Source organism: Lissotriton helveticus, chromosome 3_1 (genome assembly GCF_964261635.1).
Source record: "Lissotriton helveticus chromosome 3_1, aLisHel1.1, whole genome shotgun sequence".
NCBI lineage: Eukaryota > Metazoa > Chordata > Amphibia > Caudata > Salamandridae > Lissotriton > Lissotriton helveticus.
The window spans coordinates 281,484,868-281,507,423 of NC_136061.1; the positions used below are offsets into that span (position 1 = coordinate 281,484,868).

Consider the following 22,556-nt stretch of genomic DNA (forward strand, 5'->3'; position numbering starts at 1 on the left):
GACGATACAGGATACCATCAGTGGTGCCATTTTTTATTTGGAGAACAAAGGGGGGGTTTGGCTCAATGGGATAGAGGGTAGGTTGAGCCACGTAATCTTCTCAAACAAGGGGGTTTTACCTAAACCTCTAGCATGAATTCAAACAACAGATTTTTGAAAAAGGATAAACATAATTTATTAGTAAATCCCAACAATTATTTTTGTGTCATTTTTCTTTTCAGTCATATCTCAGAAACATTTAAAGGCAGAGCAAAAACGTCATCAACTTCACGTATTGCCATACATTTTTCAACATACTATACAACAAATTAATATTCTGTACAGTGAAAAAAACATTAAAAAAATGAACATATAATTATACAAAAAATTGTGTTTCAAAATCACAAATATACATGTAGAAAAAATTTCCAAAACAGTGAACAAAAATAATTTTTTCAATCATGCGTATAGTTTATATGGGGCGAACAGACGGAGTTTTTAGACTGCTGCCCTAAATCCTGTTGGAATCTCAAATTGTTTTTTTGATACAGGACAAAAGCTGACGTGTAGCCGTCAGCTGCACCTGACATTAAATGTTTGGTGCATAATACTTCCGACAGGTGGCCACACTGACTACGCAGGATACAGTCAGCATTTTGTCTTCAGTGCCGATGCGCACAGCTGTTAACAAATATACATTGGTTTGCCACATCACTGTGCACAGCATTGAAATGTTGTTCCTCAAAGTACATCGCACTGATGCACACGGCAGGGTAGGGGTTACAAGTCTGTTCACCATATTGTTTAGTTGACTCTTTGTTTTTGAAGTATAATTCTACTGTTTTGAATTCTGTGCAGTTTCTCCATACATACTCTTATACAAGATCAATTTTAGGTGTCTGTTTCTGGTTATAATCCACATTTCTTGCATAACAATGCAATTTGAATCTCATGTGAAATCCTTACAACACAAGGGGGATCCATCCATACTTTGGGCAAGATGGAAAGAGGAGTTCCTCACATATATCAAAGCAATTGATGGGGATAAACCGGGAGCGGAGAGGAAATAGACTATTTTACTCCACTGCTTAGGCTTGGAGAGCCAATTGACGTTTAAAATGTTGCCACACGTTCCTCCACAGGGAGAAGGAGATCTGAATCTGTTTTAGGATGCCTTGTTATGAATGGAACATAGGTTTAAACCTCCTTCTAGTGTTGCATTGAACAGGTTCAAGTTTTACATCAGAGCTCAGTGTGAAGTGGAATTGTTTGATGACTTTCTTACATCCTCAAGAGGGCTTTCCGTACACTGTAACTTTGGAGCTATTACTGATAAGATGATGATGGGCCGGATAATTGTAAATGTTAAAAATAAGAAGGTACAAGAACAGTTATGTGTAATGGGAGACTCAAAGTTGAACGGAAGCCATTACCACTGCGAAAACCATTAAGCAGTTGGAGAAATGGATGAAGTCTGTGCAAGATAGTGCTGCAGGAAGTGTGAAGATGATTGATTAAGTGTTTGTAGCTGGGGATAATTCAGTATGCAGAAGTGAACACGCAAGAAAGAAGTATGACAAAACGCTTAGTGTAGTAGTCTTAGACAATTGGTTTCCCCACCTCACTGTCCTGGCATTGAAAAGGAATGCATTAAATGTGGACGGATGAGACATTTTTTGCACTTGTGGAAGGGTAGATGAAGAAAGGTATTTGTTCATCCAACGGTAGGGCGGCATGGGGGAGGGAAGTATCTTGTGTAAAGTGTGCTTGTGGTGGAGACAGTGAGAGGGAGAGGGAAAAGGGGATAGTTTTATTCTTGAACTCTCAGGAGGGGGAGATGGAGGTTAGCAAACCTCCTAAGTGCAGAGTTCAGATTCTTAACAGAGATCTGGAACTCATGGCGGATTCAGGGTCTCCTTGAACAATAATCTCTGAGCAATATTTTGTGGAAATGTTTAGTGAAACCATGACTCAAGATGACTTTAAAGAGTCAGGTTTTGTGGCTCAAAGTTTGGTTGGCCTGCCATTGAAATGAAAGGCTATACTGAGGTAGTTGTAACATTCAAGGGAAGTATGCATTAAGTTGTATGTGGCAGTGAAAGATGTAAATGTTTTGGGATGGTAGAATCAGTGCAAGCTGGGCATCATATTGAATCCACCCAGCAAGGTGCCAGTCTTAGTAATCAGTGATCCTGAGGCTTTTGCCTGGTTAATTTCTGTTTGCTGACGTGTTCATTGGGAGGTTGGGCAATTTACAGGGATACTCTCACCGCATTAAACTCAAGAGTGGGGCGCTACCTGTGAAACAGAAGTGCGAAGGAGTACCCATTAATGTGAGAGATCAATCAATCATTTTTAAGCACGCTACTCAACCATGAGGGTTTCAAGGCGCTAGAGTGGGGTAGCAGCTCCGATCAATCGAAGAGTCAGTTCTTGAGGGTCTTCCTGAAGATGTGCAGGGTGGGGGTGCGTCTGATGTTGATATTGAGTTCGTTCCTGGTCTTGGCTGCAATGTAGGAGAAGGTTCTTCCACCTGTTCTTGCTCTGCGGATGCAATGGGGTTCGGCGAGGGCGGCGAATCGCAGGTTCCTCTTGGGTACTTGGAAGGATATTCTAACATTGAGGAAATGGATTCCGGTGTTGTGGCGGCATTTGTAGACATGGGTGAGTATCTTGAATGTTACTCTCTTCTCAACAGGGAGCCAGTGAAGGTTCCGTAGATGTTGGGTGATGTGCTCGTGCCAAGAGATGGCGAGAAGGAGTCTGGCTGCGGTGTTCTGTATGGTCTGGAGTTTTTTCGGAGCAGAGACTTGTTGATCCCGCCATAGAGGGCGTTTCTGTAGTCCATTCCATGGAGTAGCTGTGCGCTTTACAAATATGAGTTAACATAACATAACAGTCTGCTGGTTATGAGTGCGTGGTTGACGGTCGTCCTTTATTTGGGGGGGATCCATTTGAAGGTCTTTCGGAGGATACGGAGGGTGATGAAGCAGGTGGAGGCGACAGCGTTGACCTGTCTGGTCATGGAGAGGGAGGAGTCGAGTATGATGCAGAGGTTTCGGGCGTGGTCCGTGGGGGTGGGTGGGTTTTCGAGGGCAGTGGGCCACCAGGTGTTGTCCCATGCGGAGGGTGAGGGTCCGAGGACAAGGACCTCTTCTTCTCCGTGTTGAGCTTCAGGTAGCTGCTGCTCATCCAGGATGTGACGTCCTTCATTCCTTCCTGGAAGTTTAGTCTGGTGGTGATGGAGTTCTTGGTGAGGGAGAGGATGAGGTGGGTGTCGTCAACGTAGGATATTATGCTGCAATTATGTATGGGGCTCTCGTTTCATCTTAAAAACCGATCACAAACCTCTGGTTGGAGTATTGTCTCCTGGTGGGGGAGGGGATGTAATGCCACTGCGAGCATTGCAAGGTTGATATCCAGACTCCAGGAGTAGAATTTCAAAGTAGAACATGTGCCTGCAAAAAGCAATGTCATTGCTGACTGTTTGTCAAGGCTACCATGAGACAATAAAGAAAATGTTGATGAGGCAGGAGAGTCAGAGGTAATAGCCAGCATTGCAGATGGGATATCCAAAGAATTTGAAGGTGTGCATAAGGAAATGTGGAAGATTTCTGTAGAAGGTGATGTGTTATTCACAATATTTTGGGAATTCGTAAAGGAAGGATGGCCGAGAAGAAAGAAGATTTCAGCTGAATTATTCCCTTACTGGAAAGTTTCTGGGGAATTGAAAGTAGAAGGAGGGATGTCATTTAAGGATTGAAAGTGCATATCACCTGTTGGGTTGCAGGATTGCATTCTGGCCCTGATTTAGATCTTAACCCCTTCGCCGCGGCACGGGTGGGAGGAAGTGAGCGCGGCGCTTCGGTGCTCGTGACGTAACCACGCCGTCATGAGTCACGGGCGGCGTGTGCTCATGACGGCGTGGTTCAGTCACGGCCCCCGTCCGCTCATTAATTCACCGCCGTAGCAGTGGTCTTCTCTGTAGGCCGATTTAGATGTTCCCGTTGTGCTGGCAGTTTCCTGATGGCAAAGTCGTGACGGAGTGAGACCATGGTGGTGTTTAAGACTGATAAGTACAACTTATAAATGTGTCATTACACATGTGTTATGTTTGCTTCAAAGGCATATGTAGGCAATGTGTTATGTGCCTTTGTGTTACACATTGCATGCCACTCACATAACATGCACACTCTATTGAATGCCCACCCTCAGGCAACACTAGCACAACACCCCCTAGCACCACAACAACAATTATTTTTTAATTGTCAATACAGGTGTGTTCAGTTTACAGTGATAAGTAGGAAAATGAACACTACTGTATTGCACCCAAGAAAAATATTGCATGTAAGAGCAGTACAAATAGCCACAAGGCTACAGCAGTTGTCAACACACGATTCATAGTAGGACAATTGTACAAGTAGCTTACCTTAGACCCCGTCAACAACGGAGTCGTTTGTCCTCCGTGGTGGAGTCGGAGCAGCAAAGGAGGGACCTGGACTTTGGGGTACAAGACAGAAACGGAAGCGGGAAGCAGGAAAAATTTACGCTTTTACCTCATTCCCTTCGATTCCACCAACTCAAAGTAGGAGGGATTCCCGCAACAGTTGTGTTGATGGAAAAGCACATTGTAATCAACTCGGTGAGACTCTTGGCTGAGGTCCCACCGCCAGCTGCTTCTGGCAGTGGTGCTGTTAATGCGGGAAAAGATTCCTGGTATTGGCAGCAGGACTGTAGCGGTCTTTCACCTATGGATCTCCAATATCTGAATCATGGCAGGCCATGTCGGCGGGCGGGAAAACCGTAGAAAAAGTGACAGCGGGACCTGATCTGCCAAGATATAAATCAGGTGCTAACTCTTTAGTCCGTGAGGGACATTTGGAACTATCATACATGAAGAGGGTGGTCAAGGACAACGTTTTGGTGGCCAGGGCTTGATAAACTGGAGGATAGGTTTGTACAAGAGCGTGAAGTATGTGTGAATAGTGAAAAGATGCTTAGAGTGGTTCCGGTGCCTTTGTGTCCCATTGAGTGGCTGGAGTTTCCATGACAGAAGGTAGGTTTTGACATTTCTGCTCCTTTTAATTCGTTACCCCATGAGTATAGATTTGCTGTGGTTCTAGTGGCTTACAACTCTAAGTGGCCGGAGTAAAACGTATTTCTCAAGTTACCACTGTAGCAGTAATTGAGTTCTTCAAGGAGCTGTTTGGTCAGGAAGACCACCCTGAGTTTCTTATCACTGACAATGGTGTTCAGTTAAGGTCACATGAGATGGAAAGTTTCTTAGATACTGCAACATCAGCTATGTCACCACCACGTTGTACGAACCTTCTGGAAAATGGACAGGTGGAACTTTTCACCCATGTGTTGAAGTAGAGCATTTTGTGGGCATGTGATTTTGAATGAGAATGGAAGGACAAACTGCAGGATTACTTCTCATACCACCACAGAAGTTAGTCAATTTAAACTGCTTAAAGGTAGGGACCCCGTATCAAAGTTGTGTCCCTTGTGGTTCAAGAAAGAGCAGTTTAAGAAAATTGAGAGTAGGATGAACGAAGGAATGGCCTCAATGGTGTAAGAGAAACAGGGGAAGGTAAGCGTGCTTATGATGCTAAATGGAAAGTTGAGGAACCTGAATTTATGGTGGCAGATTGGGTCACGATTTGCAAGCTTGGAGTTTTGACCAAAAGTTAGTCTAGATTTGGTAAGGCTATGAAAGTGGTCATGGTCAACAGGAACAGTGTGGTCACTCAAGATGGCATGGTCTGAAACGACAGAGGGGTGGCTAGGTGTGAATGCTGGGAAAGAAGGGGTCTGTTTGATATTCCAGGTGGAATGGATATATATTCGAGAGTGTAGCTTCAAGGGTCAAGCAAGCTAATTGTGACAGGAGGCCTCCTTGTAAATTTGTAGATTGTGTATAGTGTGTGGCTTTTGTCTCGTGGTTGTTTTTCGATGTGTGTGCAATTTTTTTATTTTTGCGTGTTGAGTGTAGCCTTTTGTGGATGTGTGGCAGTTTTGTAGGGGGTATAGGTGTGTTACATTTGTACATGTAATAACCTTGTGTTTGTTGCTTTAAGGGATAGAGGAAACAATGATTAAATACAGGATAATAGTCTCCTCGACGACTCTTCAAGTCAGGCTTTCTAAACTACTTTACAATCCTTACACATTACCTCCCTCAAATAAATTAAGAAAAATAGCTGTGACCTTATACAATGTTGAAACGTTGGTGTTTCATGTAATTTTTTGTTCAATGCTTCTAGGTTGAAATAGTGACACACACTGGTCCTCACCGACGGCTGTGGATGGGCCCTCAATTTCAGTTCAAGACTATCCATCCTTCGGGGCAGACAACAGTGATTTCATCCAGCTCTTCAGTCCTGCAGTCGCATGGCCCCAGCGACACTCCTCAGCCTCTTCTCGAATTTGACACGGATGATCTTGATCTTAACAGTCTTAGGTAAGGTACTGAGAAGTCAATTAAATTGAGCACCATTTGAAAATGGACTTTAAGGGGCACCTATTTATTTACACGTGTGTTGCCCAAGTAGTCAGTTGTTAGGCAATCTAACGATTCAAACACTGTTTCTCAAGGACACTGAGTCTTGTGCTAGTAGTAGATGATGCAGACTGTAAGCCTAAATGTGGTAAAGATCTTTAGGAGAGAATGGGGGGTATACAACATGCATACCATTACATGCTCAGACTACAGTGGATTAATTTATGTATTAACAGATGTTCTTCTATTGAACACTTTTTTTCTTTTATCTGATTTTATTCAATAAATAACGTCAAAATGCAGAGCAAATCAAGGTAAAGTTTAGAGGACATAGTAGGACAACATCGGTGATACACAAATAGATGCATAGTAGTGCGCTTAGATACATTTTCATTCCGCTCGTACAGCGCATTTTACTTTCCTGGGCAGGCCATATCAGTCATGTTACCGGAAAAAATGAGAGGCAGTGTTCAGTAGTGCATTGTTGGTCAACAAGTTGGTTTGATGCTTGCAAGAAACACGGCAGGTCGCATCAAGCAGAACAGACATCACAAATAGCAAACACAGCTAAACAGGCCTAAGTGATCCCTTCAAATCCTACTTCACTAGCTAAGGATTCCCTCTCCTGCCTTCACATTACGAAATTGTGACCGGACCCCATATGTTCTTGGGACTAGACTTGACCTGCATCAGCTCCCAATATGCCTCTATTTCTCCCTGTCAGTAATCAGAATCATGTATTCAGCTTTTACCCTGAGGACAGAAACGTTGTGCCCAATCCAATGCATTGACACCTAATGTTGGCAAGTAAGAGGAAAATAGCCATTAAGCATCTAACAAAACACACAAGATGATGGACGGAATGTTGTACAATGGCAAAACATTCACCCCCAGTCACAGATCTGGGTTTAATCCATCGTTATTTTGCTCACCAAGCCACCACAGTTCAGACATGGCCATATGCAAATCAGTCTCGACCCTGTGCCTCGTGGGAACAGTCCAGCCCGAACTGCCAAGCCATGTCTTCCCTGAACTGGAATCAAGCATCCTAGGACCGGTTTCTGGCTATCAGCCGTCTTCAGCCAGGATAGTTTGACTCCAGTGGCTTAGTGAGCACGGGACCCACGTCTGGGCATACCCTTTCCACATAGAGTGAACAGCAAAACACACAAGATGATGGACGGAATGTTGCACAATGGCAAAACATTCACCCCCAGTCACAGATCTGAGCTTAATCCATCGTTATATTGCTCACCAAGCCACCCCAGTTCAGACATGGCCATATGCAAATCAGACTTGACCCTGTGCCTCATGGGAACAGTCCAGCCCGAACTGCCAAGCCATGTCTTCCCTGGACCGGAATCAAGCATCCTAGGACCGGTTTCTAGCTATCAGCCGTCTTCAGCCAGGATAGCTTGACTCCAGTGGCTTAGTGAGCACGGGATCCAAGTCAGGGCATACCCTTCCCACATAGGGTGAACAGCAAAACACACAAAATGATGGATGGAATGTGGCACAATGGCAAAACATTCACCCCCAGTCATAGATCTGGGTTTAATCCATCGTTATTTTGCTCACCAAGCCACCCGAGTTCAGACATGGCCATTTGCAAATCAGTCTTGACCCTGTGCCTCATGGGAACAGTTCAGCCCGAACTGCCAAGCCATGTCGTCCCTGGACCAGAATCAAGCATCCTAGGACCGGTTTCTAGCTATCAGCCGTCTTCAGCCAGGATAGCTTGACTCCAGTGGCTTAGTGAGCACGGGACCCATGTCTTGGCATACCCTTCCCACGTAGGGTGAACAGCAAAACACACAAGGTGATGGACGGAATGTTGCACAATGGCAAAACATTCACCCCCAGTCACAGATCTGGGTTTAATCCATCGTTATTTTGCTCACCAAGCCACCCCAGTTCAGACATGGCCATATGCAAATCAGTCTTGACCCTGTGCCTCATGGGAACAGTCCAGCCCGAACTGCCAAGCCATGTCTTCCCTAGACCCGAATCAAGCATCCTAGGACCGGTTTCAGGCTATCAGCCGTCTTCAGCCAGGATAGCTTGACTCCAGTGGCTTAGTGAGCACGGGACCCACGTCTGGGCATATGGTCATGTCTGAACTGGGGTGACTTGGTGAGCAAAATAACGATGGATTAAACCTAGATCTGTGACCGGGGGTGAATGTTTTGCCATTGTGCAACGCTCCATCCATCATCTTGTGTTTTTTGCTGTTCACCCTATGTGGGAAGGGTATGCCCAGACGTGGCAGCGTCGTGAGTGGAGCTGCGGTCTGTTGTACGCCTTTCTGCCTATACCACTTCTGCCCAGAGTGCTGAAGAAGATCCGACTCGACCGGGCCCAAGTCATCCTTGTGGCTTCGGACTGGGCACGGGGATACTGATATCCGGAGCTACTCAGAATGTCAGTCGATCCCCCGATTCGTCTGCCTCTTCAGGAGGACCTTCTGTTGCAGCAGCAGGGGACTGTCCTCCACCCGAACCTGTACAGTCTCCACCTACATGCGTGGGGATTGAGCGGCGACAGTTGAGGCCATTTGACTTGCCTCCTGAAGTCTGTGATGTGATTCTGGCAGCCAGGCGTCCCTCTACAAAGACGGCATACGCCTGCAGGTGGAACAAATTTGTGGCATGGTGCACAGCAAAGGCTGTGGATCCCCTTTCTGCCCCCCTTTCAGAGGTTCTCCTCTTCCTTCTTTCTCTTGCCCAGCAGGGCTCTGCTCTGGGCACTATCAAATCTCGGCCACTCCAGCCTTCTTAAGGCTTCCTGATCAGCCTTCTCTTTTCAAGTCCCCTGTGGTAAACAGATTCTAGAAAGGCATCACACACATGTTCCCTCCTGTTCCCATCGTGATGCGTCAGTGGGACTTGAACCTTGTACTGACTTACTTGATGTGCACACCCTTTGAGCCACTTCATAACTGTCCTCTTCGTCTTCTGACTATAAAAATTGCATTCCTGGTTGCCATCACCTCTGCCAGGAGGGTGAGTGAGCGCCAGGCTCTGTCTTCTAAGCCTCCTTTCCTCTCTGTCCATCCGGACAAGTTTGTTCTGAGGACTGGTCCTTCTTTCCTGCCCAAGGTGGTTACAGCCTTTCATATCGGGCAGTCCATTACCTTGCCTACCTTCTTTCCGCCTCCGCATCCCTCGAAGGAGGAAGAGAGGCTCCACCGTCTGGATCCAAAACCTGCGCTCTCCTTCTATCTAGATCGCACACGCCAGTTCCGGGTGGACGACCAGCTCTTTGTTGGTTACGTGGCCGCTAAGAAGGGACGGGCGGTGCACAAGCGGACCATCTCTCGGTGGGTCGTTTTGTGCATCAAGGTTTGCTACTCCTTGGCAAAAAAGGAGCCTCCTGTGGGGCTGCGCGCCCATTCCACTCGGGCCACGGCGGCTACTACTGCCCTGGGTCGGGGAGTCCTATGCAGGACATCTGTCAGGCAGCTACCTGGGCCTCGCTGCACATGTTTGCTAGGCACTACTGCCTGGACAGCCAAGTCCGGAGAGATGGCTTTTTCGGCCGTTCCGTTCTCTAGGACTTTCTGGTGTGATCTTAGTTCGCAGACCCACCATCGGGTATTGCTGGGGTATCTATTCTAAGGTAAGGAATCTAACACTAACCTGTTTCTTTCAGATGCACAAGTTACTTACCTTCGGTAACGATATATCTGTAAGAAACAGCAGTTAGTGTTAGGTTCCTTACCGCCCCACCCATCCTCCCCATTCTGCGAACCGATATCTAGGGTTAAGGTATCTCCCTTTGAGGGCCCTAGTTTCATGGCACCAGTGTTGGTTACTTGCATGGCTCTGCGTTCCTGGCGTGAAAAGCTATGTACAGAACTGACGTCAGCGCGCGAGGACGCGTCTAAGTACTCCGGATGCGGAGCCGCAGACGACGCCTACCGACGCGCAAGGGTACTGCTGACGAAAACTTTCCGGATCCAGCCTGACGCCTGGGGATATTCTAAGGTAAGGAATCTAACACTAACTACTGTTTCTTACAGATATATCATTACCGAAGGTCAGTAACTTGTGCGATTTGCTCCACCAGTCTGGGCATTATAAGTGCTGCACAGTTGGCTTAGAAAACGTGACCATATTTTCTCTTAATGATATTCATTTAGTTGAAATGCACTATTTAAGGGGTATCAAAAATGTTATTTTGAAATGTTGTTCACCAGGTTCTAAACATTTTGCAATCATGCCATACAAAAGCTGTCAATTGGTTGTAAAAAGGCTCTAGGCTTAAAAGTGTTGTAAATCTAACCCTAAAAAGCTACAAAAATGTTCCCTTCCCTACTCCCCTTACTTTCAATTGGACTAAAAGAGCTTCAAACCTTGAACAGAGCATACTGCATTGGACCACATAATGATGCTTATCTAGAATACCATTGTAGCGAAACACATCCCCTTCTGGAGTTGACAACTTTATATATGTTGCCATTTCCTCCTGATTTTTCACCTCTTGGTGAAGAGGAAAGTGCATGTTTTTTCTAAAACTTTCTTACCTTAAAAATGATTTGCAGTGCTACTGCGCCAGTTTACCCTTCCTCCAAAAGAATAACAAAACACGTCCAATAAGCGCCCTCAACTACAACATTTTTCTCCTTCAATAAAACCTGTACTTTGCAACCACAATGATTACATGTAAACTTCATCACAGCTGCATGGTATATGCCCCCTAAAAATAACTCTCTTGTTAATGCACCTTACTTGCAAACATGCAAGGCCTTTTGGGTTTCTTGTATACCTGGCATCATATGTGCACCTTTGACCAAAGTATTTTCTTTTGTCCTCTCATTCGCACACCCCTTCAGTATGATGCTATGCTCTGCAGAAAGCTGTTACTTTTATCCTCCTTCTGTGGTTGATAGGCCATGCATGTGCCACCTTCTGGCTTTATGTTATTGGAGGCCCTGAGGTATCGGCTAGATACATGCATTATCTAGGGGCGTCACTCTGAAGATTCTGAAAAGTATGTTGTATGCTGGCTTCAGATTCCATCTTCGTCATCTCGCTTATAAACTTCAAAGCTTTTCCACTCCTGTTTATGATTAGCTTGCGTTTTACAACATTGTCTATGCATTGTACTATTCACATTCACTTACAAAACAATTTTTCATCATTTCATTCTAGAAATTACCTTTCCCAGCATTATTACAAAGCTTCACACATCGAATTGGTGACCCTTCACCTCTTAATCACAAAAAAGGAATTTATCTCAGCAAATGACCAGATGCCTGTTGATTAGTCCAATTAATGCTTGATTCCGTTTGCAGTATTCCTCATTCATCTGTGGCCTAACGAAAATAAAAGCTTTATCATGTAGAGACGCTAAGAATCTTGATCTGAACCTCCTGCGGCCCTTGCTCTAAACTGCCTTTCTCCTATTAGCACCAACATTGATGTTAATGTCCCCACCAATAGTCTCAGGATGCTCTGGATATCTATCCCCTCTTAATAGTAATCAGAAAATATCCAAATCTTCTGCCCCCTGTTTTTAAAGAGTTATTTGGAGAATGTGACTCTGAGAGTGATTAAAAGCAAAAGGAAACTATCACCCTCCCCATCTCAATTGGAAACCATCAGGGCAGCCAAAAGAAGGTATAAGAATGACATATATAAACATTTACAAAGCCAAAGCTACCGATATAACATCCCTGATAACTGCCCAGAACAACTCTTTGATATACTCAAAGCTGCCAACAACCCTTACCATCCCCTAAAAATTGAAGACACAAGGCCACGTCTGATTAGTCTACTCAATAGAATTATCTGTACCTTACTCTCAGAAAAACTTCAATCTTTTGTGCAAAGGTAAGACCAAATGGTCATTTTGAACCCTTTCTCTAAAAGTGATCTAGTAAAATCATAACCAAAGTCGAACCCTCAAAACGCTTTCTGGACACTGTTCTGAGTAATGCAGCCAAAGACTTAACCCCACATCATATACCTCAAAAAACCAACCTGATTATTCTCTGTCTTGCTCAACGAGGGGTCCCCAGTTTTCGAGATATTTGCCAAGTCTACTTCTTTACTGAAAAAAACAGACCAAGGGATCTAAACATTTTTGACCCGTTTCATGTCTATCCTGTCTAACAAAAGTGCTTGAGAGTTGTGTTGCCACACAACACACTTAAAGCATTGTGGATAACTATCCCTTTGAGTTTCAGTCCCACTTTAGAAAAGGCAGTAGTATGGTAACTGCACTGCTTTAGGTAGCGATAATGCACTCTACATCCTAGATGATGGCAGCTGTATGGCATTGAAGACATAAGGCCTGATTTCGAGTTTGGTGGGTGGCCTGCTGTAACCTCTGTGGTGTTGAATGTTTTCTGAGTGCCTGCTGTGTCTCTGCTGGAGTTTTTCTGTAAACCAAAAGGCTAATGACCCAGGGACGATGTGGGGCCATTTTTCTTTTTTTCTTTTCTGAATCGCCAGACTTTTACTGGCAGTCAAGAAGAGAAACAAAAGTACACGAGACTACTCTAAATAGGTCGGACAATGTGATGTACTTACACCAAGGGCCCCAAGTCCATCGGGCCATTGGTGAAAAGTTTCCACTTGCAGGAGCACCACTGGCAAAAACATTGATGGCCTTCTCTTCTTCACACAGGGCGGACGGGCTGTCAGTTTTGAGGATAGGGTACTCCACCACATTTGTGGCAGAGTATCTCAGTGGCTAAACTCTAAAGCAGGCCCATGGCCCCCAACTAGTTCGCTTCTTAACCAAACATGTTCAATAGTTCAAAATTGACAATAATTCTCCATCCCTGTCTCAATGACACAATGGTTCCGATAAGCTTGATACTCATCCCTATCCTTTTTACTTCTATATCGAACCTTTTGGAGTCCCACTCAAACGTTAAGGGGGGTCCTATATTGTGAAAACGATGACAATACTGAAGTCTATCCCATGGTCAGTTCATCTGAGAGCATTCAGTTTCTAATCGAAAAATGCAAAAGGTACAAGACGAAATGACCTTATACCACCTAAAACTCAATCCAATTAAACCTGAATTTCTTTCAATCTGGCCCATTCATTTGAGCTTACCAGTACAATCCTCTGGGCCATGTTTTTACTGTAAAAAAACGGTATAAATAAGTAAATGACAAATTAGTCACATCTCCTTGAATTTTAATTGTAATAACCAATTGACCCTCAGTGTGAGTGACATGTCAATTCCGATGGGTGCCGGTAATGACAGTTGCTATTTCTAAAGGAATTAGGAGGTTCACAGAGAAACAATGTGGATCTGTTTACTCCCTTGAGTAGATTTTAGATGTTGAAAGCATAAAACTGTTGAACTGTCCATGTGAAAGTCTGGGGCAAAGCAAGGAATTACAGGGGTAATTGGATTAAAAATACTGATTCCCTCCAGTAATTGCTTATTCCTTGGTTGAACCTAAGGATTCCTTCTGTAATCCCTGTTCATTTTACCCCTGTAGTTATTGGTAGCCCCAGTATTGTTTATCTTTGGGCAGAGGTGGATTTAACTGTTCAAATTCTGAGGGCACATTAAAGAGGACAATAGTGTTTTATGCTAGACATGAAAAATGACTAGTCATATTTCGAACACTGAATGACCTATAATTTACATTTGCAGGATTCAACCAGTTCGTTCCGAGCCTGTGAGCATGCCCGGATCATCTTGTCCTGCGACAGACCATCGAGTTGCATCCACCGTCATTGACTCCGGGTCAGGTAGGAAGCTCGTTGGAAGGATCTGAGACATGAAACACTGTTGTACATTTTCTGTTCTTTAGGAAACCTGCTGCAGGTCTGCTACATATGTTGCAGAATGAGTCTAACCAAGGCACTTCTGAGGTGGGGTGGTAAGAAGTCTGTAGTATAGTATAGTTACTCCAGTATTGGAGCTTTCATACATTCACATACCTTAATCATTTCCCCGTTGTCGAGACGGGAGTCTCCGGTATATAAAAAAGCAATGGTTAGCAGTATAGCTAACTGAACAAAGGCCTAGGCCCATTTCCCTTTTGCAACCCATAACCTTTGTTATGTAAAAAAGGACCAAACTTTTCCCTTAGCCAATCAGAGCCACCCTCCAGAACCCTCCTGAAAGAACCTTTTGCCCCTCAGATTTTCAACCGCCACGTTGTGCTCGGGAGTCTCCTTTGAGCTCTGCTCAAACTCTGGATTTCCAACTTTGTAGAAGCTTAGTTTTCTTTCTATTTCTTGTGGATTTGAGAAGTTAGTAATCTATTTCTCATCTACATCCTTGTGAATGTCTGGAAAAGAGAAAAAGGGTCTTTTTAGAGCCTGTGCCACCTGCTCTAAAAAGAGACTCTACACTGATGACCCACATGAAGACTGCATTTACTGTCTTCATCCGGACCACCAAGCAAAGGATTGCAAGGTATGGCGCACTTTCTCTAGCAAGACCCTTAGAGATCGTGAGGGACACCTTTTAATTTGGCTTCAGAAGAACAAGGCCAGAAAGGAGGTGGTTTCTAGTGATAGTGACCAGGAATCCTCCTCTTCGTCCAGGAGATCTCAAACAAGATCAAGATCTCCTCAGGCTCATTCCTCAGGGGACCGTCCTGAGAAGGTCCTAAAAAAGACCACTCAAGGGTCTTCGAGGTACAGAAGCTACCATTGATTGCATTGGAGTCAGCGTCGACGGGAGCGTCGTCGAAAGCAGCGTCGACGACAGCAGCGTCGACGCCGGTAACATCGACCATGACATAGTCGACGACGGTGGTGATGACGACGGCAAAGTCGACGGCGGGATCTTCGTCGACGGTGATGACAACAGGGTCGTCGACGGGAACTTCGACGGCGATTACTATGTCGTCATCGAGGAATGCTTCTACTGCACTGACGACGACGACAACAGCTTCGTCGACAGTAGTATTGATGACGATCTTGTCGACAGGCTCGTCGACGAGACAAACTCCAGAAAAGCAGAAGAAGAATATCACGCCAGCAGTGACTTCCCCGAGTAAGATTACTCCTCTGGTCCCGTCTCACCTTTTGGAGGAGGAAGAGTCGAATGAGGAGGAGGATGATGGACCCTTGGTATGCCAGAAGCCCATCTGAACTCCATGTAAAATGTCAAGAAGATGACGATGAAGAGGAGTATGAAGAATTCCACAGCCTCACACCATTGCTACCAACAAGAGCCTCAGGAAGAGATGGTCGCAATGCCATCTTCAATGATGATGGATTTGCAATTCATGTTGGTGGTTTATAAGAAGAGGTTTCCTCCATCAGTGCTCCCTCGGGACGTTCCACCTACACGTCCTCGTTCTATTCCGGCCACTCCTGTCCGCAGTAGGGAAAGCCTACTAGACACTGCTCCGCAGACACCTCAGGGTCCAACAGCAGCAGGATCCTGTGACCACAGATGATGAGGACCGTGAAAAAGGGGAGCTAACGGAGCCCCACAGAGAATGGGAGGACTATCTATTTCCGTCTCCACCATCACCCACCCAAGTACCAGCGGATTCTCCACCAGTGGATATTGGTGGATTCCACAACTTCATGGACAGAGCTGCAAAGAGATTTCAGCTGCCGATGAAAACAACTCAAGCAGAATGTTTTCTTTATGGCTTTAAAGAGCCCTATCAAAAATCTATCAGGTTCATACCAATCATTCACCACGTATGGAAGGAAGGGTTACAAGTGATGATGAATCCAGCAACGGTTACACCGGTATTAGTGAGGTTGGACAAAAAATATAAGGCGTCTGCGGACGCTCCGGTGTGTTTACTGGGCCATCCTAAACTGGACTCTATCATTTCACAGGCAGCGCAATAAAAGTCAAAAATCCCATCAGCACCTATTTCTGCACCTCAGGACAAGGAGGGACGGCGTTTAGACAACGCAGGTAAACGATTCTCCTCAATGTCAGCTCTCCTGGTCAGAGCAGCTAATGCCCTTGCCATCCTGGGCAGATATGACAGACAGATGTGGTGCGATATAGCACCATATGTGGACCTCCTTCCGGAAGACAGCAAGCAGGAGGCGAAGAAAGTTCTGCAGGAAGGGGAGAGAACTTCAGCTGAAGTTATTGATTGTGCTATGAACATAGCTACCACAGCCTTTCGTTCCCTAGGAGGAGCAGCAGTTTTAAGGCGCCGGGGTTGGCCGAGGGCCACTGCCTTTAGACCGGAGGTCCAAAATAAGATTCTTGATCTACCTTTTGATGGGGAAGATCTGTTTGGACGTCTAGTGGATGAGACCCTTCAAAGTATTAAGAAGGGTCGAGAGGGGTTGGCCTAACGGCTAAGGCGCTCAACCTCGGACCTGGGGATCTGGGTTCGAGTTTCGGTAACAACGCCAAAAACCTCCTGTGATTCTGGGCAAATCACTTAATCTCCCCGTGCCTAAAATGAAAGTGTGTCCTCATGTAACGTAACTGGTGCTATGTAAAGCGCTCTGATACCTGATTCGGTTCGGGTCTAGTTCGCGCTATATAAAACTCTGCAAAAAAAAAAAAAAGGACACTGATACAGCGAAAGCCTTGGGTACGTTACAGTACCGGAAGGTGCCCGTTCGAGGCGCCCGTGGAAGAGGACAACCTTCGTATAGAGGTGGCTACCAGCAAGGAAGATACACATCCTATTCTTCCTCTTCGCAGCCCTACAGTCAGCAATATGGCCAGAAGCATTCTGGAGGCTACTCTAAGTCCACTCCCAGAGGACGGGGAGGTCGTTCTGGGAAAGATACGAATAAAAGACAATGACAACCTACAAGTTCCGGGTTCTTATCCTCCTACCCTGTCAAATGTTCCCCTGGGTGGAAGAGTAACTTATTATTTACAACAGTGGCAGAAAATAACATCGGACAAATGGGTCCTCCACATAATGAAATTCTGACATACTCTGGAATTCCTCTACTTCCCTCCTCCCACGCCTCCTAAATCAAGAAGTAAAACACCTGTCTCGTCGGGAGATTCGGGCAATGCTCCGAAAGGGAGCAATAGAACCGGTGCCAAACTCCCAAAGAGGACAAGGATTTTATTCCTGTTTCTTCTTGATCAGGAAGGATGCTCTCAGGTGTCCTCCAATCTTGGACCTATGGTCCCAAAATGCCTATCTCAAGAAACAGTCATTCAGAATGGTGACCCTCCAAGATATTCTGCTGCTCTTAAACCTAGGAGATCAGATGACCTCCCTAGATTTACAGGATGCATATTTTCATATCCCCATCCATCTGTCCCACAGAAAGTTCCCTCTTTTTACAGTGTCCAAAGACCATTACCAATTCAAAGTGCTTCCTTTCGGCCTCAAATCTGCACCGAGAATATTTACAAAATGTCTGGCGCCAGTGGCAGCCTACCTCAGAAGACAAAAACACCAAATATTCCCATACCTGGACGACTGGTTGTAAAGGCACCATCGCAGGAGGCAGCTCACGCTTCGACTTCCGCTTGCATGGAGTTGTTTGCGGATCTGGGCCTGACCTTAAATGTGGAAAAATCATCTCTGCAGCCATCCAGAACGATCAAGTTTCTAGGTGCAATCCTAGATACATCCCAAAACAAGGCATTCCCATCCATAGAGAGGCAATTGGGACTAATATCTCTAGCCAAAGAATTCAGCAGAAGAAGGTCTCTTTCAGTCCGAAAATACAAATCGCTTCTGGGGACGATGTCTTCATGCATATCACTCATTCCTCTATGTTGTTTAAGAATGCGGCCGTTACATGAAGAGTTAGACCTTCAGTGGTGCCAAGCAAAGGGATCCTTCGAGGACAAAATCAAAGTCAGGCAACCAATGTTGCAGGCGGTAAAGTGGTAGACTCGCAGGAACAATATCTCGGTGGGTCTGTCCTTCCTGACCGAACCAGCTCTGTTAGTAGTTACCACGGATGCCTCTCTTGAAGGATGGGGAGCAGTCCTCCAAGAGTTGCAAGTCAGCGGCCGATGGAACAAACAGGAACAACACCTTCACATAAACCTATTGGTAGATCAGTGTTAGTGCAGACAGACAACACAACATCAATGCACTACATAAACAAACAGGGGGGCACAAGATCTCTCTCTCTGTCAAAAGAAGATCAGAAAATTTGGAAATGGGCGATAGATCACAAAGTGACTCTGAAGGCCATACATCTTCCAGGAGATCAAAACACAACAGCGGACACCCTCAGCAGGCAAAAAAAGACCTGTCACGAGTGGGAGCTGGATCAGGACACGCTGATGACCATCTTTGCCACGTGGGGAATACCAACCGTGGATCTGTTTGCCACAGCCCAGAACAAGAAATGCCAATTCCTTGCAAGCTGGCGTCACCAAAGGGGATCATGGGGGAATGCGTTTTCGATGGCTTGGTCAGGCGTCTTTGCCTACGCCTTTCCGCCGATTGCCCTTCTGCCACGAGTACTCACGAAGATGAAAAAAGAACCGTGCAGGATGATACTAATAGCCCCTTGGTGGCCCAGGCAGTATTGGTTCACAGAGCTGCTCCTTTTATCAGAGACCGAGCCAATACGTCTACAGCCAATACCAGCACTATTGACTATGGAGAAGGGGCAAGTGCGGCATCCAGACCCGACATCACTGCAATTAGCGGCCTGGCTCCTGACTACGAAGAATTTAATCGCTTGAAATTTCCGGCAGAATGCAGAGAAATCCTGGCAAAGGCAAGAGCTGAACGCACTAATAGGACATACAGGATGAAATGGAAAAGGATCTGCTTCTGGTGTCAGGAGAACGAATTACATCCTCTGCGAGCAGGGGCGCATCAAATCATCCCATATTTACTAAGGCTGGCAAAGTCTGGATTAGCCCATGCCTCAATTAAAGTGCATTTGGAGGCGATTTCTAGATACAGGAGACACTCAGCAGGTCCATCTCTGTGTTCGGAAAGAATTGTGAAACAATTCATGAAGGGGTTGTTTCAAGTTTATCCACCCATCAGGCCTCCACTGCCTCTATGGGAACTGAAAATTGTCTCATCACAACTGATAAAACCACCATTTGAGCCAATTCACAAAACTGTTCTAAAATTCCTATCCTGGAGCGTCGCTCTATTAATAGCTCTAACATCAGCCAGAAGGGTGGGAGAAATACAAGCCCTTATGAAGCAAGAACCTTTTCTGCTATTCGGGGAGAACAGATTGGTGCTCAGAACAAATCCGAAATTTATTCCAAAAGTGCCAACGGATTTCCACTTAAATGAGCCATTAATCCTGAAAAGATTCTTTCCTCAACCATCTACGGCGGCGGAGAGGACTCTCCACACGCTGGATGTCCAGCGTTGCCTGAAGTTTTATTTGCAAAGGACAAGACCTCTCAGAAAATCTACACAATTGTTTGTGGCTTTTAGTGCCCCCGGGAAAGGTTTCCCGTTATCAAAACGGGGAATTGCATGATGGATCTCAAATGCCATTCAGTTCTGTCATCATGCGGCGGGGAAGCCATTGACAGCACGTGTTCGTGCACATTCCACAAGAGCGGTATCAACCTCTACTGCTCTATTTTCAGGCGTCTCTATTCAGGACATCTGCAGAGCAGCTACCTGGAGGAGTACGCATACCTTCACCAGGCATTACTGCCTGGACGCTCATGCAAGAAGCGATGTCGCAGTGGGACAAGCGGTGCTGAGGAACCTTTTCCAATAACGGTGAGCCTCTTCTCATCCCTCCTTCCTTTGGTTAGTAAGAAAAGCACATTTTATTGTTGTATGATATTAGAGATGTCATTTATGGGCAATATGTCTCTGTGTATTTTGATACAGTTACTACTATGTGCAAGTATCAGGTGTTGCCTATTTGTGAAAAGCAGGTGACAAAAACAAAATGTGCTATAATTTATGGATGTATGACGGTACGACGTGTACCGTCACAACGCGTGCTTGGACACTAGGGAAGGTGTTGGAATAGTAAATATACTATTCTTATTCCTCTAGCGCCCTCCAGCGCAAGTCGTGGTTACGACTTGCGTTGTAAGGGACGCGTTGTAAAAGCCTTGTGGAGTAAAATCCGCGTGGTAAAGGATGTTTCCCATAATTTACTGCTCGCTATTCTGAGTCAGGTATGTGAATCTATGAAAGCTCCAATACTGGAGTAAGAAAACTAGTTATTTACCTGTGACTGTAGTTCTCCAGTATTGGAATTTTCATAGATTCACATACGCCCACCCTCCTCCCCTGAGAGGCTCACCTCGGATTTGGCACGAAAGGTATTATAGCACAAGTGCCCGAAAATCTTAGGGGCAAAAGGTTCTCTCAGGAGGGTTCTGGAGGGTGAGTGGATCTGATTGGATAAGGGAAAAGTTTGGTCCTTTTTTTCTTAACAAAGGTTATGGGTTGCAAAAGGGAAATGGGCATAGGCCTTTGTTCAGTTAGCTATACTGCTAACCATTGCTTTTTTATATACCGGAGACTCCCGCCTCGATGACGGGGAAATGATTCAGGTATGTGAATCTATGAAAGCTTCCAATACTGGAGAACTACAGTTACAGGTAAGTAACGTGTGTTCTTACAGCTGAGAAACAGTGGCAGTGTAAACTGAGAGCAGTTACAAGTATTTGAAAATGAAACAATCTGTGGCCTTGCAAGGGCACAAAAACTACCACCATTTATAGAAGAATTAATTGTCTCAAAACACTCCACCAAATAGTATCACTCTGTTTTCCCACTGATGCACATCATGCCTGCCATGTGGTGATAGGTATTTTCTTGTATCCAGAGACGTTTCAATGTATGGGTAAAGTGTGCAGTCTCCTGGAAAAGTAAACGTTCTCTTTATTTATCTTAGCGTGGTCTATTTCCATATACCAGCCTCTCTCCTCTCTGCCTACCTCCACGTTTTGGTCCCTCCACCTATGGGTCTCTCTTGCTTTTCCCAGTGGTATCTTAAAAAATGTTTAGGGCCCTGGAAAAACCGATTTCACCTGATTTTGTGTGAACCCCATTACTGAAAGCTTTTTTGGCATCATGTAAGCTTCACTCAGCAGAAAATCGGAAGTAAGACTACAGAGGGCTCAAAATTATGTCTTGCTCAAGATGAAAAAGCTTTAAGATGACACTGCTTGTACCGGTGTTTAACTGGTGGCGACCTCAAAGACTAGCCTTTAAACAAAGCATGAGACAGAGATCAGATATAGTTCCAGGCGTGAACCTCCTGAACAGATTCCTTTAGAATGTCACATTTTCCGTCTTTGGTGTGAAGCCCAGTCTGAAAGTTTAATGAATGAAAACAACATGCCTCTCTGAGAAAGTGTTCTGTCACTAATGCAAAATATCAAACACCTCCCGAGATGCCCAGTGTTAGACATCTAGGAAAACTGGACTTTTTCCTGGATTTTACGAAGGAGGCAAGTTTGTAGAACTTCCTCTGAGTGTTGGAGCCCAAGTCCACCAGATCAGCACCTGTATCACAGCACAGTACCGCAGACACTTGAGCGGAGTATGGGATGCTGAGAAGTTACAATCTGAGGCAATGATGACCGCTCTAGAGCACGACATAGAAATACCAAGATGGTGACACAATGCACAAAATATTACTATGCAAGAAGAACAAAAAAACAAAACCAGTCTGACAGGACACTAAACTGAAAGACTCGACAGGGTCCATTTACAGTGCTTGCTGAGGACAGCTAATGTTTACTCTGCATTTAAGGTCTACATGGGTGTGCCAGAAAGAAGGAGCAGGAAACCCATGGGAATATCAGAGGGAAAATCCTCCTCAGAACACACAGTTTTATAAAACAACTAAGAGTGGTAACTGCATAAAGGCCATCGTGATGTCAGGAACGTGCAAATCAACAAAACAGGTAGCACGGTTTCTGCACAAGGGACAAGACAGCACCAGGAACGCGTATTCATGTCATGCATGTCTCACCGGAGGCAATTGGAATATCCTGTTTTCAGAATAGGAATGTGGTATTTGGTTTAGGAGCTGCATCAAGACAAAGACAACCAAACTATATTCAGGAGCCCAAGAAAGTCAGGAAAAAAGTGCACTGCTTCGCAGAGATGGTTTGCTCGACGAATCAGACATGCAAGAGTATCCGCACTGGTTTTCATTCGTAGATGACATACAAATTTGTGAAGCAAAACAATGTTCTTAACAATTACTGTGTGTT

At 45.2% G+C, this 22,556-nt stretch overlaps 1 protein-coding gene across 3 annotated transcripts in view; it reads left to right on the forward strand.

Annotated features, from left to right (window-relative positions):
• The window catches only part of BCAS3 (BCAS3 microtubule associated cell migration factor), a 4,343,716-nt gene that overhangs the window by 3,008,126 nt on the left and 1,313,034 nt on the right, over positions 1 to 22,556 (forward strand). For all 3 annotated transcript variants that reach the window (XM_078679810.1, XM_078679809.1, XM_078679811.1), the window contains exons 21-22: positions 6,246 to 6,442; positions 14,106 to 14,203. In XM_078679810.1, the coding sequence (XP_078535936.1) occupies positions 6,246 to 6,442; positions 14,106 to 14,203 (295 nt within the window). The remainder of the gene's footprint in view (positions 1 to 6,245; positions 6,443 to 14,105; positions 14,204 to 22,556) is intronic.